The sequence below is a fragment of the Poromitra crassiceps genome (assembly GCF_964638095.1).
Source record: "Poromitra crassiceps genome assembly, chromosome: 1".
NCBI lineage: Eukaryota > Metazoa > Chordata > Actinopteri > Beryciformes > Melamphaidae > Poromitra > Poromitra crassiceps.
Window position 1 is genome coordinate 94,060,977 of NC_139623.1, and position 16,535 is coordinate 94,077,511.

Below are 16,535 nucleotides of genomic sequence, written 5' to 3' on the forward strand. Positions count from 1 at the left end.
CCTGCCTTTAGAACAGGTAGTAAGGATTTCATTGAAGACGCGAGCTAAGAGAAAGCAGTGCAGTGGAGGAGTGGATGACTGAGGAGGTGGGAGGCTTGCTTGAGGATGCCTGCTACAGTATTAGAATGGATAAAAAGTATATGAAAGTCATTATGAAGCGAACACTTGGATCAGTATAGGCTACTTACTGTATGATTACCGCCACAGAGGTTTGGGTGATGCTGAAGAATTTGTATAATTTATGAGATTTACAGCTGATGTGTTACCATGACAAATAAGGTATATTAGACTGTACTGTAGCTGTACCAACATAAATGACCATCATATCCTGGGAAGTGTCTCCTCTATCTATCTAAAGCCGTGTGCCTGGAAGTGTTCCAGCCATTCTGGTTGTGGTGGTGTGGTATGACCATGCCTGGGTTCTGGGGCTTTCATTTTGCGGTGGTTGCAGAATCTTCTCCACGGTTCAATGGCGACCCTGCGCACCACATCACAACAGGCCTGCCTGGCAGCCTTGACACCAGGAAACATGAAAATCACTGCAACAATTACACACGTTAGGACCTATGGTTAGGACGCATCCTTCTGTTGCGGAAGGACAGAGCCTGTTAACGTTTCCAACTGCCCCTGATTAGCTTTTCAATCGGGATCAAGTGGATTTTTTCCCCCTCTCACCCCAAATATGTAGTTCAAGTATTTGTGGGGGTTTGATCGTACATGTGTGTGTGCGTGTGTGTGTGTGTGTGTGTGTGTGTGTCTTTACATGTACAGTACTGTGCAAAAATGTTCGACAAATGTAAAAGAAAAAAGTAAAGCAAAGATGCTTTCAAAGTTTCTAAATATAAAAAATATACTATAAAGAGCCCTCTACTGACACACTAATGCAATAGTGTGCGTGCGTGCGTGCGTGCGTGCGTGCGTGCGTGCGTGCCTGCGTGCGTGCGTGCCTGCGTGCGTGCGTGTGTGCAGATTCCAGGCTTCTACCAGTCTGGATCAAAGATATATTTCAGAAGAGCAGGGCAGGCCTTCACATTTGTATCCGCAGTGCCCCACACCACCACAGACAGCTTGTGCTTAATCGCACCCATACATGGTTTTCTCCAAACGTACACGGTTTACTTTCAGTCAAACAGAATGCTGGAATGTTCCGTGGGCGCCGCGTTCACAACTTCCTCTGAAGTGAGCCAAATGTTTAACAAGAGCGTTTCCTAATGGATCCGCTTTTTGTACTTGACCTCCCTCTCTACCCCTCGCTCCAGAGCTGTGGTACCCACATGCAGCTCCTTCACCTTATAATTATGGTGTTTTTTTCCTCTCCTCTTCTGCAGAGTGCTGAACGCTGGAGTTACTTCAACCATCCTATACTAGTTACAAGGCTGCTGCTGTTTACACCAACTCAAGACAATTCAGCAGGCTCAATCACTTTAGGAACCATGAATATAGCAATGAATATGCTGCCGACATGATTTGTGCTTCTGACTACGTCTGTGTTAACAACCGTTTCTGTGTATGAGTGTAGAATGGTATTTTGTACTGTATCTGGAATCTGGATAGTGTGTGTGAGAATGTGTTGTGTGTTTGTGTGTGTGTGTGTGTGTGTGTGTGTGTGTGTGTGTGTGTGTGTGTGTGTGTGTGTGTGTGTGTGTGTACACACTGTATGCCTTTGCTTTGAGCCTCTTGCCATCGGGCAATCAATAGCATACAAAAAGCCAAACATATCACCCAATCAGTATCAGAGAAACCCTGGCCTAGCAGCTTACGACCAACCAATAACCTAACAAGTCATGCTTGGCATGCTGGGTAAAACCTGCCATGGATTTGGACGTGTCCAAAACACTCCAGTAAAGCTGGAATGTGACCTTTCAATGCAGCACCACCAACGCTCTAAAGCCTTATTTATGGCTCATTTAAGCAGAAGAAATAGGGGAAATTCACTGGCTATACTATGATGCAATGATGAAGCCAAGGGTCACATATGACCCATCATCAAACACGCGCTATTAAGAGCTTTTGATGAGTCAATGATGCCACCGAGTCAAAACAAAGGTATTAAACCACTAGCCAGTACAATCATTTCATAAAGGTATTAAACCACTAGCCAGTACAATAATTTCCTAATGATGCCACTGAGTGAAAACAAAGGTATTAAACCACTAGCCAGTACAATAATTTCCTAATGATGCCACTGAGTGAAAACAAAGGTATTAAACCACTAGCCAGTACAACCATTTCCTAATGATGCCACTGAGTGAAAACAAAGGTATTAAACCACTAGCCAGTACAATCATTTCATAAAGGTATTAAACCACTAGCCAGTACAATCATTCCATAATGATGCCACTGAGTGAAAACAAAGGTATTAAACCACTAGCCAGTACAATCATTCCATAAAGGTATTAAACCACTAGCCAGTACAATCATTTCCTAATGATGCCACTGAGTGAAAACAAAGGTATTAAACCACTAGCCAGTACAATCATTCCATAAAGGTATTAAACCACTAGCCAGTACAATCATTCCATAATGATGCCACTGAGTGAAAACAAAGGTATTAAACCACTAGCCAGTACAATCATTTCATCAAGGTATTAAACCACTAGCCAGTACAATCATTTCCTAATGATGCCACTGAGTGAAAACATAGGTATTAAACCACTAGCCAGTACAATAATCTCCTAATGATGCCACTGAGTGAAAATAAAGGTATTAAACCACTAGCCAGTACAATCATTTCATAAAGGTATTAAACCACTAGCCAGTACAATAATTTCCTAATGATGCCACTGAGTGAAAACAAAGGTATTAAACCACTAGCCAGTACAATCATTTCCTAATGATGCCACTGAGTGAAAACAAAGGTATTAAACCACTAGCCAGTACAATCATTTCATAAAGGTATTAAACCACTAGCCAGTACAATGATTTCCTAATGATGCCACTGAGTGAAAACAAAGGTATTAAACCATTAGCCAGTACAATCATTTCCTAATGATGCCACTGAGTGAAAACAAAGGTATTAAACCACTAGCCAGCACAATCATTTCATAAAGGTATTAAACCACTAGCCAGTACAATCATTTCACTCATTCCTTGTCCATTTTCTATACGGCTCATTTACTTTTATTTTCCACAGGTAAAAACCACAGCTGTTCCTAGAAAAACACTGTCTATTATTCCTCTCACCTGGCAGAGCGTGTCTGAGTGCGTGATGTAAAATCACAAGAGTACCTTAAGTCTCCAGAGGCCAGTATATGAGTCAGCACAGCCACAGCTGAGCCGAACTGGGCTGTGACAGGGCACACCGAGCCAGGCAGGCCAGGGTGTGTGCATGTGTGAGTGTGTGTGTGCGTGTGCGTGTGCACGTATGTTTAGTACAAGACTAGTGGGTGGAGGACTAGGGCCAGATGAGGTCTTGGCAGGTGTCACATATTTTCATGGGCATCACTTCACACACAGACAGGCTGGCTACCAGAGGCAGTGCTGAGAGCTGAGAACTGAGAGATGACGAGGACCATAGCAGTAGAAGTCCAGGGAAAGACGTACTCTGGCCTCTCACGCTGAATGTACATTCAACTGAAAAAGGCAGGTCAGTCCTGCAAATTCGATTTCTATTGTCACAGAACCAAAAACATGCTTGTGAAACGACAAGGTTGTTGCGTGCTTGTTTCGCTTACTCTCCATCAGGGACAATGATTGTCTTTCTGCACATTCCGTAAATGCCCATAAATCTTTCACGGTTTACTGGCCACGAAGTGTGGGGACAAAAAAAAGGCTAAAGTCCAGAAATTGGATGTTGAGGTACTAGCTAACAATGAGCTCCAATAAACCACAAACCTGGAACTCTAAAAGACCAAGTTACATACTGTAACCCTTCGCCCAATACTCTGCATCTCCTGGAAAGACAAGGTGCCCAACAAGGAGGTTCTGTCCCGAGCAAAGATCCCTTCCCTGTCCACACTCCTTAAGCAGAGACACCTTCGCTGGCTTGGCCACGTGCACTGTATGGAGGACGGCAAAATCGCCAAAGACCTCCTGTATGGCGAGCTCGCCTCAGGGAAAAGACCACCAGGGGGGCCACAGCTACGCTATAAATACGTACGCAAACGAGACCTGAAAGCCACCAACATTGACATACATACCTGGGAAGCCTCAGCAAAAGACAGAGAGAGACACCTGGAGGCTTGAAACCCGGAGGGGTCTGCAGAGCCTCGAAGAACAACAGCTGCTTCAGTGGGACGAGAAGAGCTCCCGCAGAAGCACAAGAAGCCAGTCTGCAAGACCAGCTGCCCCCTAAATCTGTGAACAGTGCCAGAGGGACTGCCACCCCCTACGCCTGTGGACAGTGCCAGAGGGACTGCCACCCCCTACGCCTGTGAACAGTGCCAGAGGGACTGCCACCCCCTATGCCTGTGAACAGTGCCAGAGGGACTGCCACCCCCTATGCCTGTGAACAGTGACAGAGGGACTGCCACCCCCTATGCCTGTGAACAGTGCCAGAGGGACTGCCACCCCCTACGCCTGTGAACAGTGCCAGAGGGACTGCCACCCCCTACGCCTGTGAACAGTGCCAGAGGGACTGCCACTCCCTACGCCTGTGAACAGTGCCAGAGGGACTGCCACCCCCTACGCCTGTGAACAGTGCCAGAGGGACTCCCACTCCCGTGTGGGACTTTACAGTCACAAGAGGCGCTGCTCCAACATCACAGTGGACAACCAAGAGTGCTGATTCAATGGTCCCACAGGATTTCAGGATGCCTACTACTAACCCTTACTCCTAATGTAATAGCGATATCCAAGGCATGGGCAAGGCATTAGTAATTATGGATTGTGTGATTATATGTGGTTATGTATATTATGTACCGAGACCAAGGACCACAACGGAAATAAGTCTATGACTTTTTGTGCTATCCTTGACATTTTGATGATGCATGACTTATTTTATATGTATTGTATCAACTGTCCAATAAACTAAACTAAACTAAAGGGTAAAATGAAGGCAAGTCAGTGTCAATATTACCTCAAAGTGTGAAAGGGATGTAATGTAATGTAATGTAATGTTTATGGCATCTAAGTGAGTTCCAATAGTGTATTTTCCTGCATATTAGGGGTCGACCGATTATCGGTTTGGCCGATTATTATGGCCGATATTCAGCATTTTGCCGATTATCTGTATCGGCATTTTCATTGGCTGTTTGCCGATATAATAAATTAATTAAAAAATGCGCTATTGGCTCAGAATGCAGCTCTAACAGCCTGTGTGTTTCTCTGTGTTGCTGCTCTGTGTTGCTGCTGTGCAAATGTCCTGCCCACAGCGCTATCTGATTGGTGAGTATTAGCCTATCAGAGGGCTTCTCAGATGAAATCCGAGCTGCCTTGTGCCTTCATTCAACAGCGTGCCGTGTGGGTCTGTGCAGCGCAGCGGACTGACTGACAGTCCGCAGTCCGCAGCAGGCTGCCAAGCTTGCAATAAAGTGAATAAACATCATAGTTATCTAGGCTGACATTGCATAAACACCACAATCGTCTGATCTATCATTCTTATTAGTAGATGATTCGTATGAAGCGCTCCCTGGCTGCATGGCATGCAGTGCAAATTAAGCGTGGAGATATGGTAGGTTTGATAGAAGCGTGAGTTGAAATCCGCCGAATGCACTTTCTTGCAGTGATAAGTGACCATCTGTCCCGCTTTGTGCAGGACTGCGCCGCATTTTCAACACTTTTCACGCGTCCCGCAAATTGAGACGATGTCCCGCATTTGCGCGAGGCAGAGAGAGAGGGAGAGATAGATAAAGAGAGGGAGAGAGAGAGAGAGAGAGAGAGCACACGGCACACGGCTTGCACAAAGTGGCCTGCTCGTTAACGTCACTTAACCATCTGCAGCTGTGTGAGAGAGAGAGATGAGACTGGGATCACGGCTCTGCTCGTGACACTACTGTCTGCAGCCATGAGTAGGCATGCAAATATAGGCTACTTAACCATAAAATAGGATACCAACAGCATAAAACTCTCCAATGCTGTTTTAGCAGAATTGAAGACAGCCTCAAATATTTCTCAACAGCATCCTGTCTTTGAGATGTAATTTGCAGATATTTAGTCTCTACACTGCTACAAAGGACATTTATAAATTCCATAAGCTGCTCTAATTAATGTTTTGTTCAAATGAACCTGTAATGTAGCCTAGGCTACTACAGTTACAGTATGGTTCTACTTCAGTATAAGATATAGTAGGCTACATTGTTCTACTAGAAAAGTCTGACTAACTTTATATGGTTGGAAACATGTCGTCTTTCATATCTGAACAGAAGCCATGAATCCCATCCCATATCAGCAACCTGTCCTGTTTTATTGGAGCCTACACACTGTAGTCAGTTGTGTTGCTTTCTTACTGTATTTACCGGTTTGATTTGTGGCTGTGTGAACACAAACGAACCAAGGCACAAATGCAACAATTGTATAAATTAAGCCCCTGAATCCAACCAAAGCCAAACGACCTAGAGGTGTGAATACACCCTTGTCTCCACAGTTGATGTTCCCAAGTCTCCACTAGAGTGAGCATACACATGGAAATGGGAACAGGTTATAGGTTGTGACACACACACACACACACACACACACAGATCAACACTTTAATGTGAATATTTTCAATTAATATTGTAGTTAGATAAACTGAGGAAAATGCATTTCCACAACGAGTTGTGTTATTTAAAATTTTGACACCAAGATTTTTATTTTTACTGCAAATGTATATCGGTTCCAAATATCGGCTATCGGTCATTTTGATTACCAATAATCGATATCGGTATCGGCCCTGAAAAACTGATATCGGTCGACCCCTACTGCATATATATTCAGAATATAGCGTAATAACCATTGACCTATATATAATGGACCAACATAGCTCATTGACTTTGACACAGCAAAATGAAGCTCACTTCCGGATATTGTTTGATTTCGTTTGATTGGTTGAATGAATTATGCTACACGGAAGTACGAGGGGAGGGGGCGGCTGCCCCTAGCGGCTGCCGGGGGAGTTTCCGAATTTGCCCTGTCTACCTTATCGCCGTAATGCATTATGGGTAGTCAGCTACTTTGGCTAATGTAGTGGCTAACGCTACTTACTTTACATTGCAGTAAAACGGCACTAAATGACCAAATTGATTTATCTTTGAACCATTTCGAGTAACAGTTTCCATACGGACCCCCAGCATTGGTTAGTTGTTTATAACGTGACTCTATTTAAAACGTTATAACGTACTCCGGTTTCTATGCTGAATCCAATGGTCTGAATACAGAGAAGGCTTAAGGCTTTATCTAACGGTATAAATAACGTTAAATGGTCCGCCATGTTATGGACGTTAGATGTATGGAGTTACGTGTGTCTACTAACATTATTAAAATATCATAAAGTAACGCTATTTTCTGATAATTTGCTCAACTATTACTTGCTACCTGATGCCTTGCGGCACATTGCTGCCTCTACCGGTCGGAAGTATTACTGTTCTTATTATCCGATGTTTGTCGTCAATTTTCCTCGAAATGGGGCTATAATTTGGAAAACGGAGCGTGTTAGAGCATGAAAAAGACTTGAAATTGTTTTTTCAGACCATAAACTAATTTGGAAAGTGTTTATTTAAGACATAGACCGAGAGAGAAGTTCGCTCGTTTCCCATATAGTTGAATGGATGTTCCCGGCAGTGCTACACAAGCTGCGACCCCCACTGGCCATTTGAAAGAATGCAATTTCCGCATAGGCGTCAAAAATAGGCAGGCTGAATTGGGCATTGGTAATAACCCTAATCTTTTAAAGGGTATCACCCATAAAGTTAATGATATCTTCAGAATGTACTGTAATACCCTTAACTTTTTAAAGGTTATAACCCATAAGGTTAATGTAATACCCTCATGTTTGTATAGGTTATAACCCATAAGGTTAATGTGATACCCTCATCTTTGTATAGGTTATAACCCATAAGGTTAATGTGATACCCTCATCTTTGTATAGGTTATAACCCATAAGGTTAATGTGATACCCTCGTCTTTTTAAAGGTTATAACCCATAATGTTAATGTAATACCCTCGTCTTTTTAAAGGTTATAACCCATAAGGTTAATGTGATACCCTCATCTTTGTATAGGTTATAACCCATAATGTTAATGTAATACCCTCGTCTTTTTAAAGGTTATAACCCATAAGGTTAATGTGATACCCTCATCTTTGTATAGGTTATAACCCATAATGTTAATGTAATACCCTCGTCTTTTTAAAGGTTATAACCCATAAGGTTAATGTGATACCCTCGTCTTTTTAAAGGTTATAACCCATAATGTTAATGTAATACCCTCGTCTTTTTAAAGGTTATAACCCATAAGGTTAATGTGATACCCTCGTCTTTTTAAAGGTTATAACCCATAATGTTAATGTAATACCCTCGTCTTTTTAAAGGTTATAACCCATAAGGTTAATGTGATACCCTCATCTTTGTATAGGTTATAACCCATAAGGTTAATGTGATACCCTCGTCTTTTTAAAGGTTATAACCCATAATGTTAATGTAATACCCTCGTCTTTTTAAAGGTTATAACCCATAAGGTTAATGTGATACCCTCATCTTTGTATAGGTTATAACCCATAAGGTTAATGTGATACCCTCATCTTTTTAAAGGTTATAACCCATAAGGTTAATGTAATACCCTCGTCTTTTTAAAGGTTATAACCCATAATGTTAATGTAATACCCTCATCTTTGTAAAGGTTATAACCCATAAGGTTAATGTAATACCCTCGTCTTTTTAAAGATTATAACCCATAAGGTTAATGTAATACCCTCATCTTTGTAAAGGTTATAACCCATAAGGTTAATGTAATACCCTCGTCTTTTTAAAGGTTATAACCCATAATGTTAATGTAATACCCTCATCTTTGTAAAGGTTATAACCCATAAGGTTAATGTAATACCCTCGTCTTTTTAAAGATTATAACCCATAAGGTTAATGTAATACCCTCATCTTTTTAAACAAAGTGCTCTCAGAGTCGTCAACGCCACAATCACGCAAATCAAACTCCACTGCCAAAGCTTCCACCGCCTCCGCTTCTCTACAAGTCAGGGAAATGTTGCATGCTTGCATGCGTTCCTGTAAGGGATCAGCTTTCCTAGTCTTAACATTAGCTGTAAGTGGGGGGCGCTGGAAAACAGGAGTTCAAGCACTATGGACCCATTGGACCCAGGCTCAGTTAAATTTACAGGACACTTGTTTTATATCAGAAAGTATTAAATGTATTAAAAGTCTGTTGCAGACTCTACCCTCTCTCTCACCTGTTGCCAGCTGTGCAGGGCAGTGTCCAGGGTGTGGATGGCATACTGGCTGATATTAAGGAACACCGGGTCCACAAACACACTCCCATCCTGCACCGAGCTCTGGGGGCAGCAAGTGGCTGTAGCCTGGCCCTGGGACAGATAAGAAAAGAGGTTCAATAATGTTATAAGTGGCTGTAGCCTGGCCCTGTGACAGATAAGAAAAGAGGTTCAATAATGTTATAAGTGGCTGTAGCCTGGCCCTGGGACAGATAAGAAAAGAGGTTCAATAATGTTATAAGTGGCTGTAGCCTGGCCCTGGGACAGATAAGAAAAGAGGTTCAATAATGTTATCTATCTATCTTCAATTTGGCAATGTGGGCTCTCTCTGTTTCAAGAATTTTGGCCGGCCTCAGCTATGCCGTGTGATCAGACTGAAACTTTCAGGGGGTGTAAAGAGCACCCGTGATGTCATCAGTGATGTCATACCATCACTTATGATGTCATCAGTGATGTCATACATAATCATTGTGACATCACTGATGATGCCATCAGTGACACACACACACACACACACACACACACACACACACACATACACAAACACACACGAGAGAGACTGAGGGATAGGGAGAGGGAGAGAGAGAGGGGGTGAGAGACTGAGGGAGAGGGAGAGAGAGAGTGGGCGAGCTGCCTAGTTACTGTAAATGTGGTTACACATCTGGTTGAAAGATGGTTGACAGAGGGGACTTATTTTCACTTCCTGATCAGTGAATCTACCAATAAAAATATTTGGATAAATATATCAGCCTTTGTAGAGATATGAATAGCTCTCATAAGCCCACCTGTAGTATGACCGGCTGCAGGAGCTGAAGGAGCGTTAGGTTTCGGTACTCCAGCAGCCTGCAGTCCAGTTGGGTGGAGAAGCTGAACTCCTGAGAGAGGTGCACTCCGCTGCTCCACTGGCGCAGGAAGACCCGCGGCTCCTGAGCACCAACCACCATGAACTCCTGCTCCTGAGGTAACTTCCTGTCTGGCAGGAAGGGCCGAAGACGTAGAGGTGGAACTGGAGGAGTGGGGGAAAGCATTTGTATTTAAATGAAATGGCACTGTAAGAGATATTTTATCCAAGATATGACAATGACAATTCAAATTTCTTTCAGGGTAATAATTTTGCTGAGCGTGGGTGTGGACTATCGAGGGGAGTGATTACGAGATGCCAGAACCTACTGTGCGTCTAATTAAATAAAACAATTCTGTAATGGTTCCTACTTAACCAAAGTACATACCTGCTGTCACCCACCCCCTACTTTCAAGAGAGGATAGTGTCACCCCTATTTCTTACCTTTATTTATACACAGGCAGTTTCACTGAGTCTCACTCATTCACACCTAACCACAGTCTGATCTGCTGGCCACTGATCAGCTCCACTGAAAGAATTGGGGTTAAGGGCCTTAATCAAGGGCATCTCAGTGGTGGTAATGAGGGAGAGACAAGCACTGCCTTTCATTTTCCACACCAATATCTATCCTACTGGTCCCGGGAATTGAACTGACGACCATCCAGTCACAAGCTCGCTTCTCTAACCTTTAGGCCACCACTGCCCAAGTGAATACCATTCAACTGCTACTTGGATGAGAGTTCCTGCCCATGCCCTTTGCCCATGCAGTGTGACTCCTACCTGTGCCCAGCTGTTCTAAGTGGTGGCAGAGGTGAACCTCCATCTGTGCCAGCTGCAAAGAGATGCCCAAGGAGGGGACAAACCAGGGGGCGAAGCAGGAGTCCACACGGGTGCAGGCTGCTAGCGCCGTGGGAGACACCAGCTGATCGCAGGGTAGCTGGGAACCAGACTCACTATCCGAACTGGAGGAGAAAGGAGAGGAGATCCAGCAGACAAATAAATATTTACAGATGATGTTTTTTACTGTGAATGATAAAAATGCAAAATACAAACCCACAAACTTGAATAAGCACCAAAGCCTAGCACAATATTTCATATGGCAAACATACTGGAGCAGAAATGAGTAATAGACCACGATTGGGATTCTGACAGTCTTGAGGGTAAAACAAGCAAACAGTCATTGATTTTCTATCAGCCCTTGCTTGTTTTCTAATATCAAGGGTATAGGCAGAGCTGTGGAATAACAGCCACAAAGACTCCATTCGCTAATTAAAATCGTCTCATTCATATTTGTGGCTGAATGCTTTTGTCTTGTGTCCAGTGTTTCAGAACTGTGAATTCCTCATCAGAAATCCACAGTGCAACAAACGCTACAATTTTGAAGAGAAGGGAATGAACAGAGACAACGATGTGCAGAGGGCCTCCTCACCATCCGGGGCTATGAGTTTAGGTAGACTGTTACTGCTGCGGTTTCCAGAAGACCCTCTCCATGGACATTAATTGCATGTCATGGTTGATGATGGTGAATGGGAGGTAATTGAAGTGAATGACCATTTGCTCTGTAATTTGCTGCTACCATGATCCACCATAAAAACTCCAGGAGGAAACGCTCAAGACCCGAAAAACGCTGGTGCAGCAGAGCGCTCCTTAAAAAGATAAGCATCATATGTTGACAATTTTCATTACTTCCAGTTGGCAGGGCAGCCAAGTTATTTTTCTGCTGGAAACTGAAGTAAGGCAGATGAAACGAGGGAGTAAGGAAAGGGGAATCAATTTTGATCAAAAAGGACAAATAATTTAAACATAAAGGAAATGTAGTGTTTGGAGTATGATTATAATGAAACGCAGATGTATATTTTGCTTTACACTGGATATGGTACCGTAGAGTTTTTTTGTTTCTTCTCCTACATGTTTTCTTATTCCTCCCATTCTGTTCCTCTGGAGCTCGCTAAGCCACACAGAATGTGGGCTTGGCAGTTCTCTTCCACTAAAAGTTCCCCAAACCCAAGGAGGAAGTGAGACGGGGAGCGAGAGAGAGCGAGAGAGCAACTGACAATGAGGAAGAGAGAAAGGCAACAAGAGAAATGAAAAATGGCTGAAGCACAGAACAAGTGAGAAGTTCTGTCGGGGGATGCCGGGTGAGAGACATGAGAGAGAAGAAGAGAGGAGGCAGGGGAGTATAAAAACATGCTCGAGGTGTTACAGTGCTTGGCAGACCCGGTCCAACCCGTCCTGTCCCAACTCAACCCAGGCCAGGCCAAGCCAGGCCAGGCCAGGCCAGACCAGATCAGACCAGACCAGGCCAGGCCAGACCAGATCAGATCAGACCAGATCAGGCCAGGCCAGACCAGACCAGGCCAGATCAGACCAGACCAGGCCAGGCCAGATCAGACCAGACCAGGCCAGATCAGACCAGACCAGGCCAGGCCAGGCCAGACCAGACCAGGCCAGATCAGATGAGACCAGATCAGGCCAGACCAGACCAGACCAGACCAGGCCAGACCAGACCAGGCCAGGCCAGACCAGACCAGGCCAGACCAGACCAGACCAGGCCAGGCCAGACCAGGCCAGGCCAGACCAGACCAGACCAGGCCAGACCAGACCAGGCCAGACCAGACCAGACCAGGCCAGGCCAGGCCAGATCAGACCAGACCAGGCCAGGCCAGGCCAGATCAGACCAGACCAGATCAGGCCAGATCAGATCAGACCAGACCAGGCCAGACCAGACCAGACCAGACCAGACCAGGCCAGATCAGATGAGACCAGGCCAAGCCAGGCCAGACCAGACCAGGCCAGACCAGACCAGGCCAGGCCAGGCCAGGCACGTATGAGCCAACCCGAAGGGGGCTTTTATTCTCCTTGGTTCCCGTGAGCTTCCCGCGATTAGATACACTCAAGGTAAGCAGGAAGGAATCCGGATGGGCCCTGACAGGCACTTGGTGTGCTGGGAAATCTCATTAGGCCAATCTGAACGCCTTCCAAGCCCGCTCCCTGCTCCTGCACTCCAGATGTGGGGCGAGGGACACACTGCCCGCTCCCTGCTCCTGCACTCCAGATGCGGGGCGAGGAACACACTGCTAGCTCTTTGTGCTCAGCGGCCGGGGTGCGCTCTCTCTCTCTCTCTCTGCTTTGCCTCACACTGGATGACACACATACAGTACTGTAGGTCCACACAAACACACACACACACACACACACACGCACGCACGCACACTCACACACACACACACACACACACACACACACACACACACACACACACACAATATATATCCAAGTGTATGCACACACACACTCTGGCACATACGCACGCATGCACATACACAGACACATAAACAGCATAAAACACAGACAACATTCCACGATGAAACACAGAAAGTACCACTCTCTGATTTCTGCTCTCTCTCCTGCATTATTCAAAAGGATCCAAGACACACATACGCAAAGTCAGACATCTCTCTCTGTCTCTCACCTCTCATCTCCTCCATCTCCATTATTATTGAGTACTATCCTCCAGAGGTCTGAGGCCACCAGGTCCTTCTGCTGGTTGGTGAGGCTGAGGCTGGGCAGCTGCAGCTGGCAGGCACTGCTCTCTGACAGGCTCAACTCCCGGTACGGCACAAAGGCCTGCTGGAGCTCATCCCAGTACTCTAGGCTGCATGGCACCTGGAAAGAAAGAAACAATACACAACTTCAATATTTTATTTATTCTCTATACCCCCTTCTTTGGGATAGTGGGGTCACACAGAAATTTGTATCCTTCAGCAATGGTTAAAAAAGAAACAATATTTTTCGAATATAAAGTCAGGCATGATAAAATGACAAAGGGGACCAAGGTCTTTTGGCACGCTTGTCACTACTCGAAGATGAAAAGTACCTGGAAGGTCAGAGATAAGAGAAAACAAAACAAACCATTAGTCTAAAAAGGTGTGGTTAATTATCATGGACCCCTTGTGTGAGATCCCGTGTATAACATCTTTTACAAGCACATAAGCACCTTATACAGCTGGCAGCACCACGTTGTTATATTGGAGTGTCTATGTATATGTGTATGTGTATGTTTTATTTTTTTCTTTATTTTCTTTTCCTGTGTCTGAGTTTGTTTTTGTTCGTTAGTGTTCTGAAAATTGCAAAATAAAATATGGGAAAAAAGTGTTGTTTATTTAATTTAGTACTTTTGGTATTTGGTGTGCAATTAGCAATTATGGACAATGCCATAGAGGACAAATGGTCATCCCTATACCCTTGGCTGCACTCCACAGCATCTGGAGGAAAATAAAATACAACAAACAGGAAAGTGTTAAATGTGGGTGTAGTAGCTTCATGCTTGGAGTTGCAATCTTGTGAATGGATGATTGCTGGTGCAAATCCCTGGAACAGCTCATAAGATCTGTGCAGGTTAATCAAACAAACTCTCCCCTCCCTCAACTAGAGTCAAAAGTGCTCCTGAACAACTAAACTCCCTCTGACCAATAGCCAGTAGTGTAAGACTGGTGATGTTTTTTTGACCAATAGCCAGTAGTGTAAGACTGGTGATGTTTTTTTGACCAATAGCCAGTAGTGTAAGACTGGTGATGTTTTTTTTACCAATAGCCAGTAGTGTAAGACTGGTGATGTTTTTTTGACCAATAGCCAATAGTGTAAGACTGGTGATGTTTTTTTTTACCAATAGCCAATAGTGTAAGACTGGTGATGTTTTTTTGACCAATAGCCAATAGTGTAAGACTGGTGATGTTTTTTTGACCAATAGCCAATAGTGTAAGACTGGTGATGTTTTTTTGACCAATAGCCAATAGTGTAAGACTGGTGATGTTTTTTTGGCTGCGCGGCCTTGCCCGTAGCTCGGCCTCACCTGCCCTATTGGCGTGTGTTTTCAGTGTTGCTCACTAAATGTTATTGCATCAGTGATGTCACAATGCCTTCTTGTGTGTGTGTGTGTGTGTGTGTGTGTGTGTGTGTGTGTGTGTGTGTGTGTGTGCCCCCCCCCCTATGACATCACTGATCAGTCTTGTCACAATGCCTCCTTGTGTGTGTGTGTGTGTGTGTGTGCGTGTGTGTGCGCGCGCCCTTATGACATCACTTTTGACATCATCACTGATGACATCACATCATTAGCTAATTAGCCTAATTAAACAATCCGGCTCCATCGCACTTAAAATGGCATAGCTGTGGCCGAACACAGAACAAACAAACATCGCCCACATACTCAATTATACAGTATATAGATAGCCAATAGTGTAAGATTAAACTCCCTCTGACCAATAACCAATAGTCTAAGACTGGTGATGTTTTTTGTGTTGTTTTTCATCCAAATGAGGAGAGGCAATGTGGGATGAAAGAGGCAGAAGCTGGAGTGATCCTGAAGGTGTCCCCGGCTGGATTCCAGCATCCACTTAGAGAACACATGTGTGATTATTGAGCAGGAAGGACGATCACCACTACATCACCCTTCCTTCCTTCCTTCCTTCCTTCCTTCCTTCCTTCCTACCATAGCGTATTTGCTGACAACCATTAAACAAAGAGCATAATGATCAGGGCTAGTTGCTCAGTCTCTTTCTTTGGCCAGGCTAGTGTTCCCAGAGAGCTCCAAGAGAAAAGCCTTCAGTGCATCCCACTTTGCTGTTAAGTACTGTTAACTCCTCTGTTGTCCTCCTGACAGCTTCACCAGATGCTCTGCTTGACACTATAAAGTGGATGTTTTTTTGGTACTTCAGCCTGCTGTATTCCCATTAGCTTATTGCTAATGCCAGGAGTACTCCTGTAAGGCTTTGTTGGAAACTGTTTGTGCAACATTTTTATTTATTTTATTTCACTTTTATTTCACCAGCAAGTCATTAGAACACATTCTTATTTACAATGGCGGCCTGGCAAGCGACAAGAGTCACTTAAGCCTTAAGGGAAGGGGAGGTGGGCTAGAAGATAAAAACATGGTAAACGCACAAAATACAACAACAACAATAACAACAACAAAACAGGCACACAAAAAACACAGGCAGGCAAGCAAACAACAGTCAACAAACGAGATATGAACTCGCCATCTTCGGCTGCTCGGAGTCCTCTCTGAACTTCCCTACAGCTGTGCAACAATCTCTGCCACTGGGGACAACTGTCGCCAAAAGACACATTCTGAAGGAATGGAAGTCCTCTTCCTTCACCTTCTTTTCAAGTATGGCTGATGGACATGATTTCTGTTATACAGATGGAGAGACTGAGGCTCCTGAGACCCAAGTCGCTTAGAAGGTTCTCAAATATTTTGGACCCATTTCTGGCCTACTTTGACGAGGTTAAAAATTACTAGTGAGTAGTGACTAAGGTTAGGAGTGATGGACGGCTTGCGCGGTTG

General features: G+C 44.4%; 1 protein-coding gene across 1 annotated transcript in view; it reads right to left on the reverse strand.

Moving 5' to 3' along the window:
• The window catches only part of vps13b (vacuolar protein sorting 13 homolog B), a 661,063-nt gene that overhangs the window by 107,324 nt on the left and 537,204 nt on the right, over positions 1-16,535 (reverse strand). The window contains exons 42-45 of the mRNA XM_083634457.1: positions 13,665-13,858; positions 10,973-11,154; positions 10,137-10,357; positions 9,313-9,444 (exon numbers count right to left, since the gene is read on the reverse strand). Coding sequence (XP_083490583.1) covers positions 9,313-9,444; positions 10,137-10,357; positions 10,973-11,154; positions 13,665-13,858 — 729 coding nt within the window. The remainder of the gene's footprint in view (positions 1-9,312; positions 9,445-10,136; positions 10,358-10,972; positions 11,155-13,664; positions 13,859-16,535) is intronic.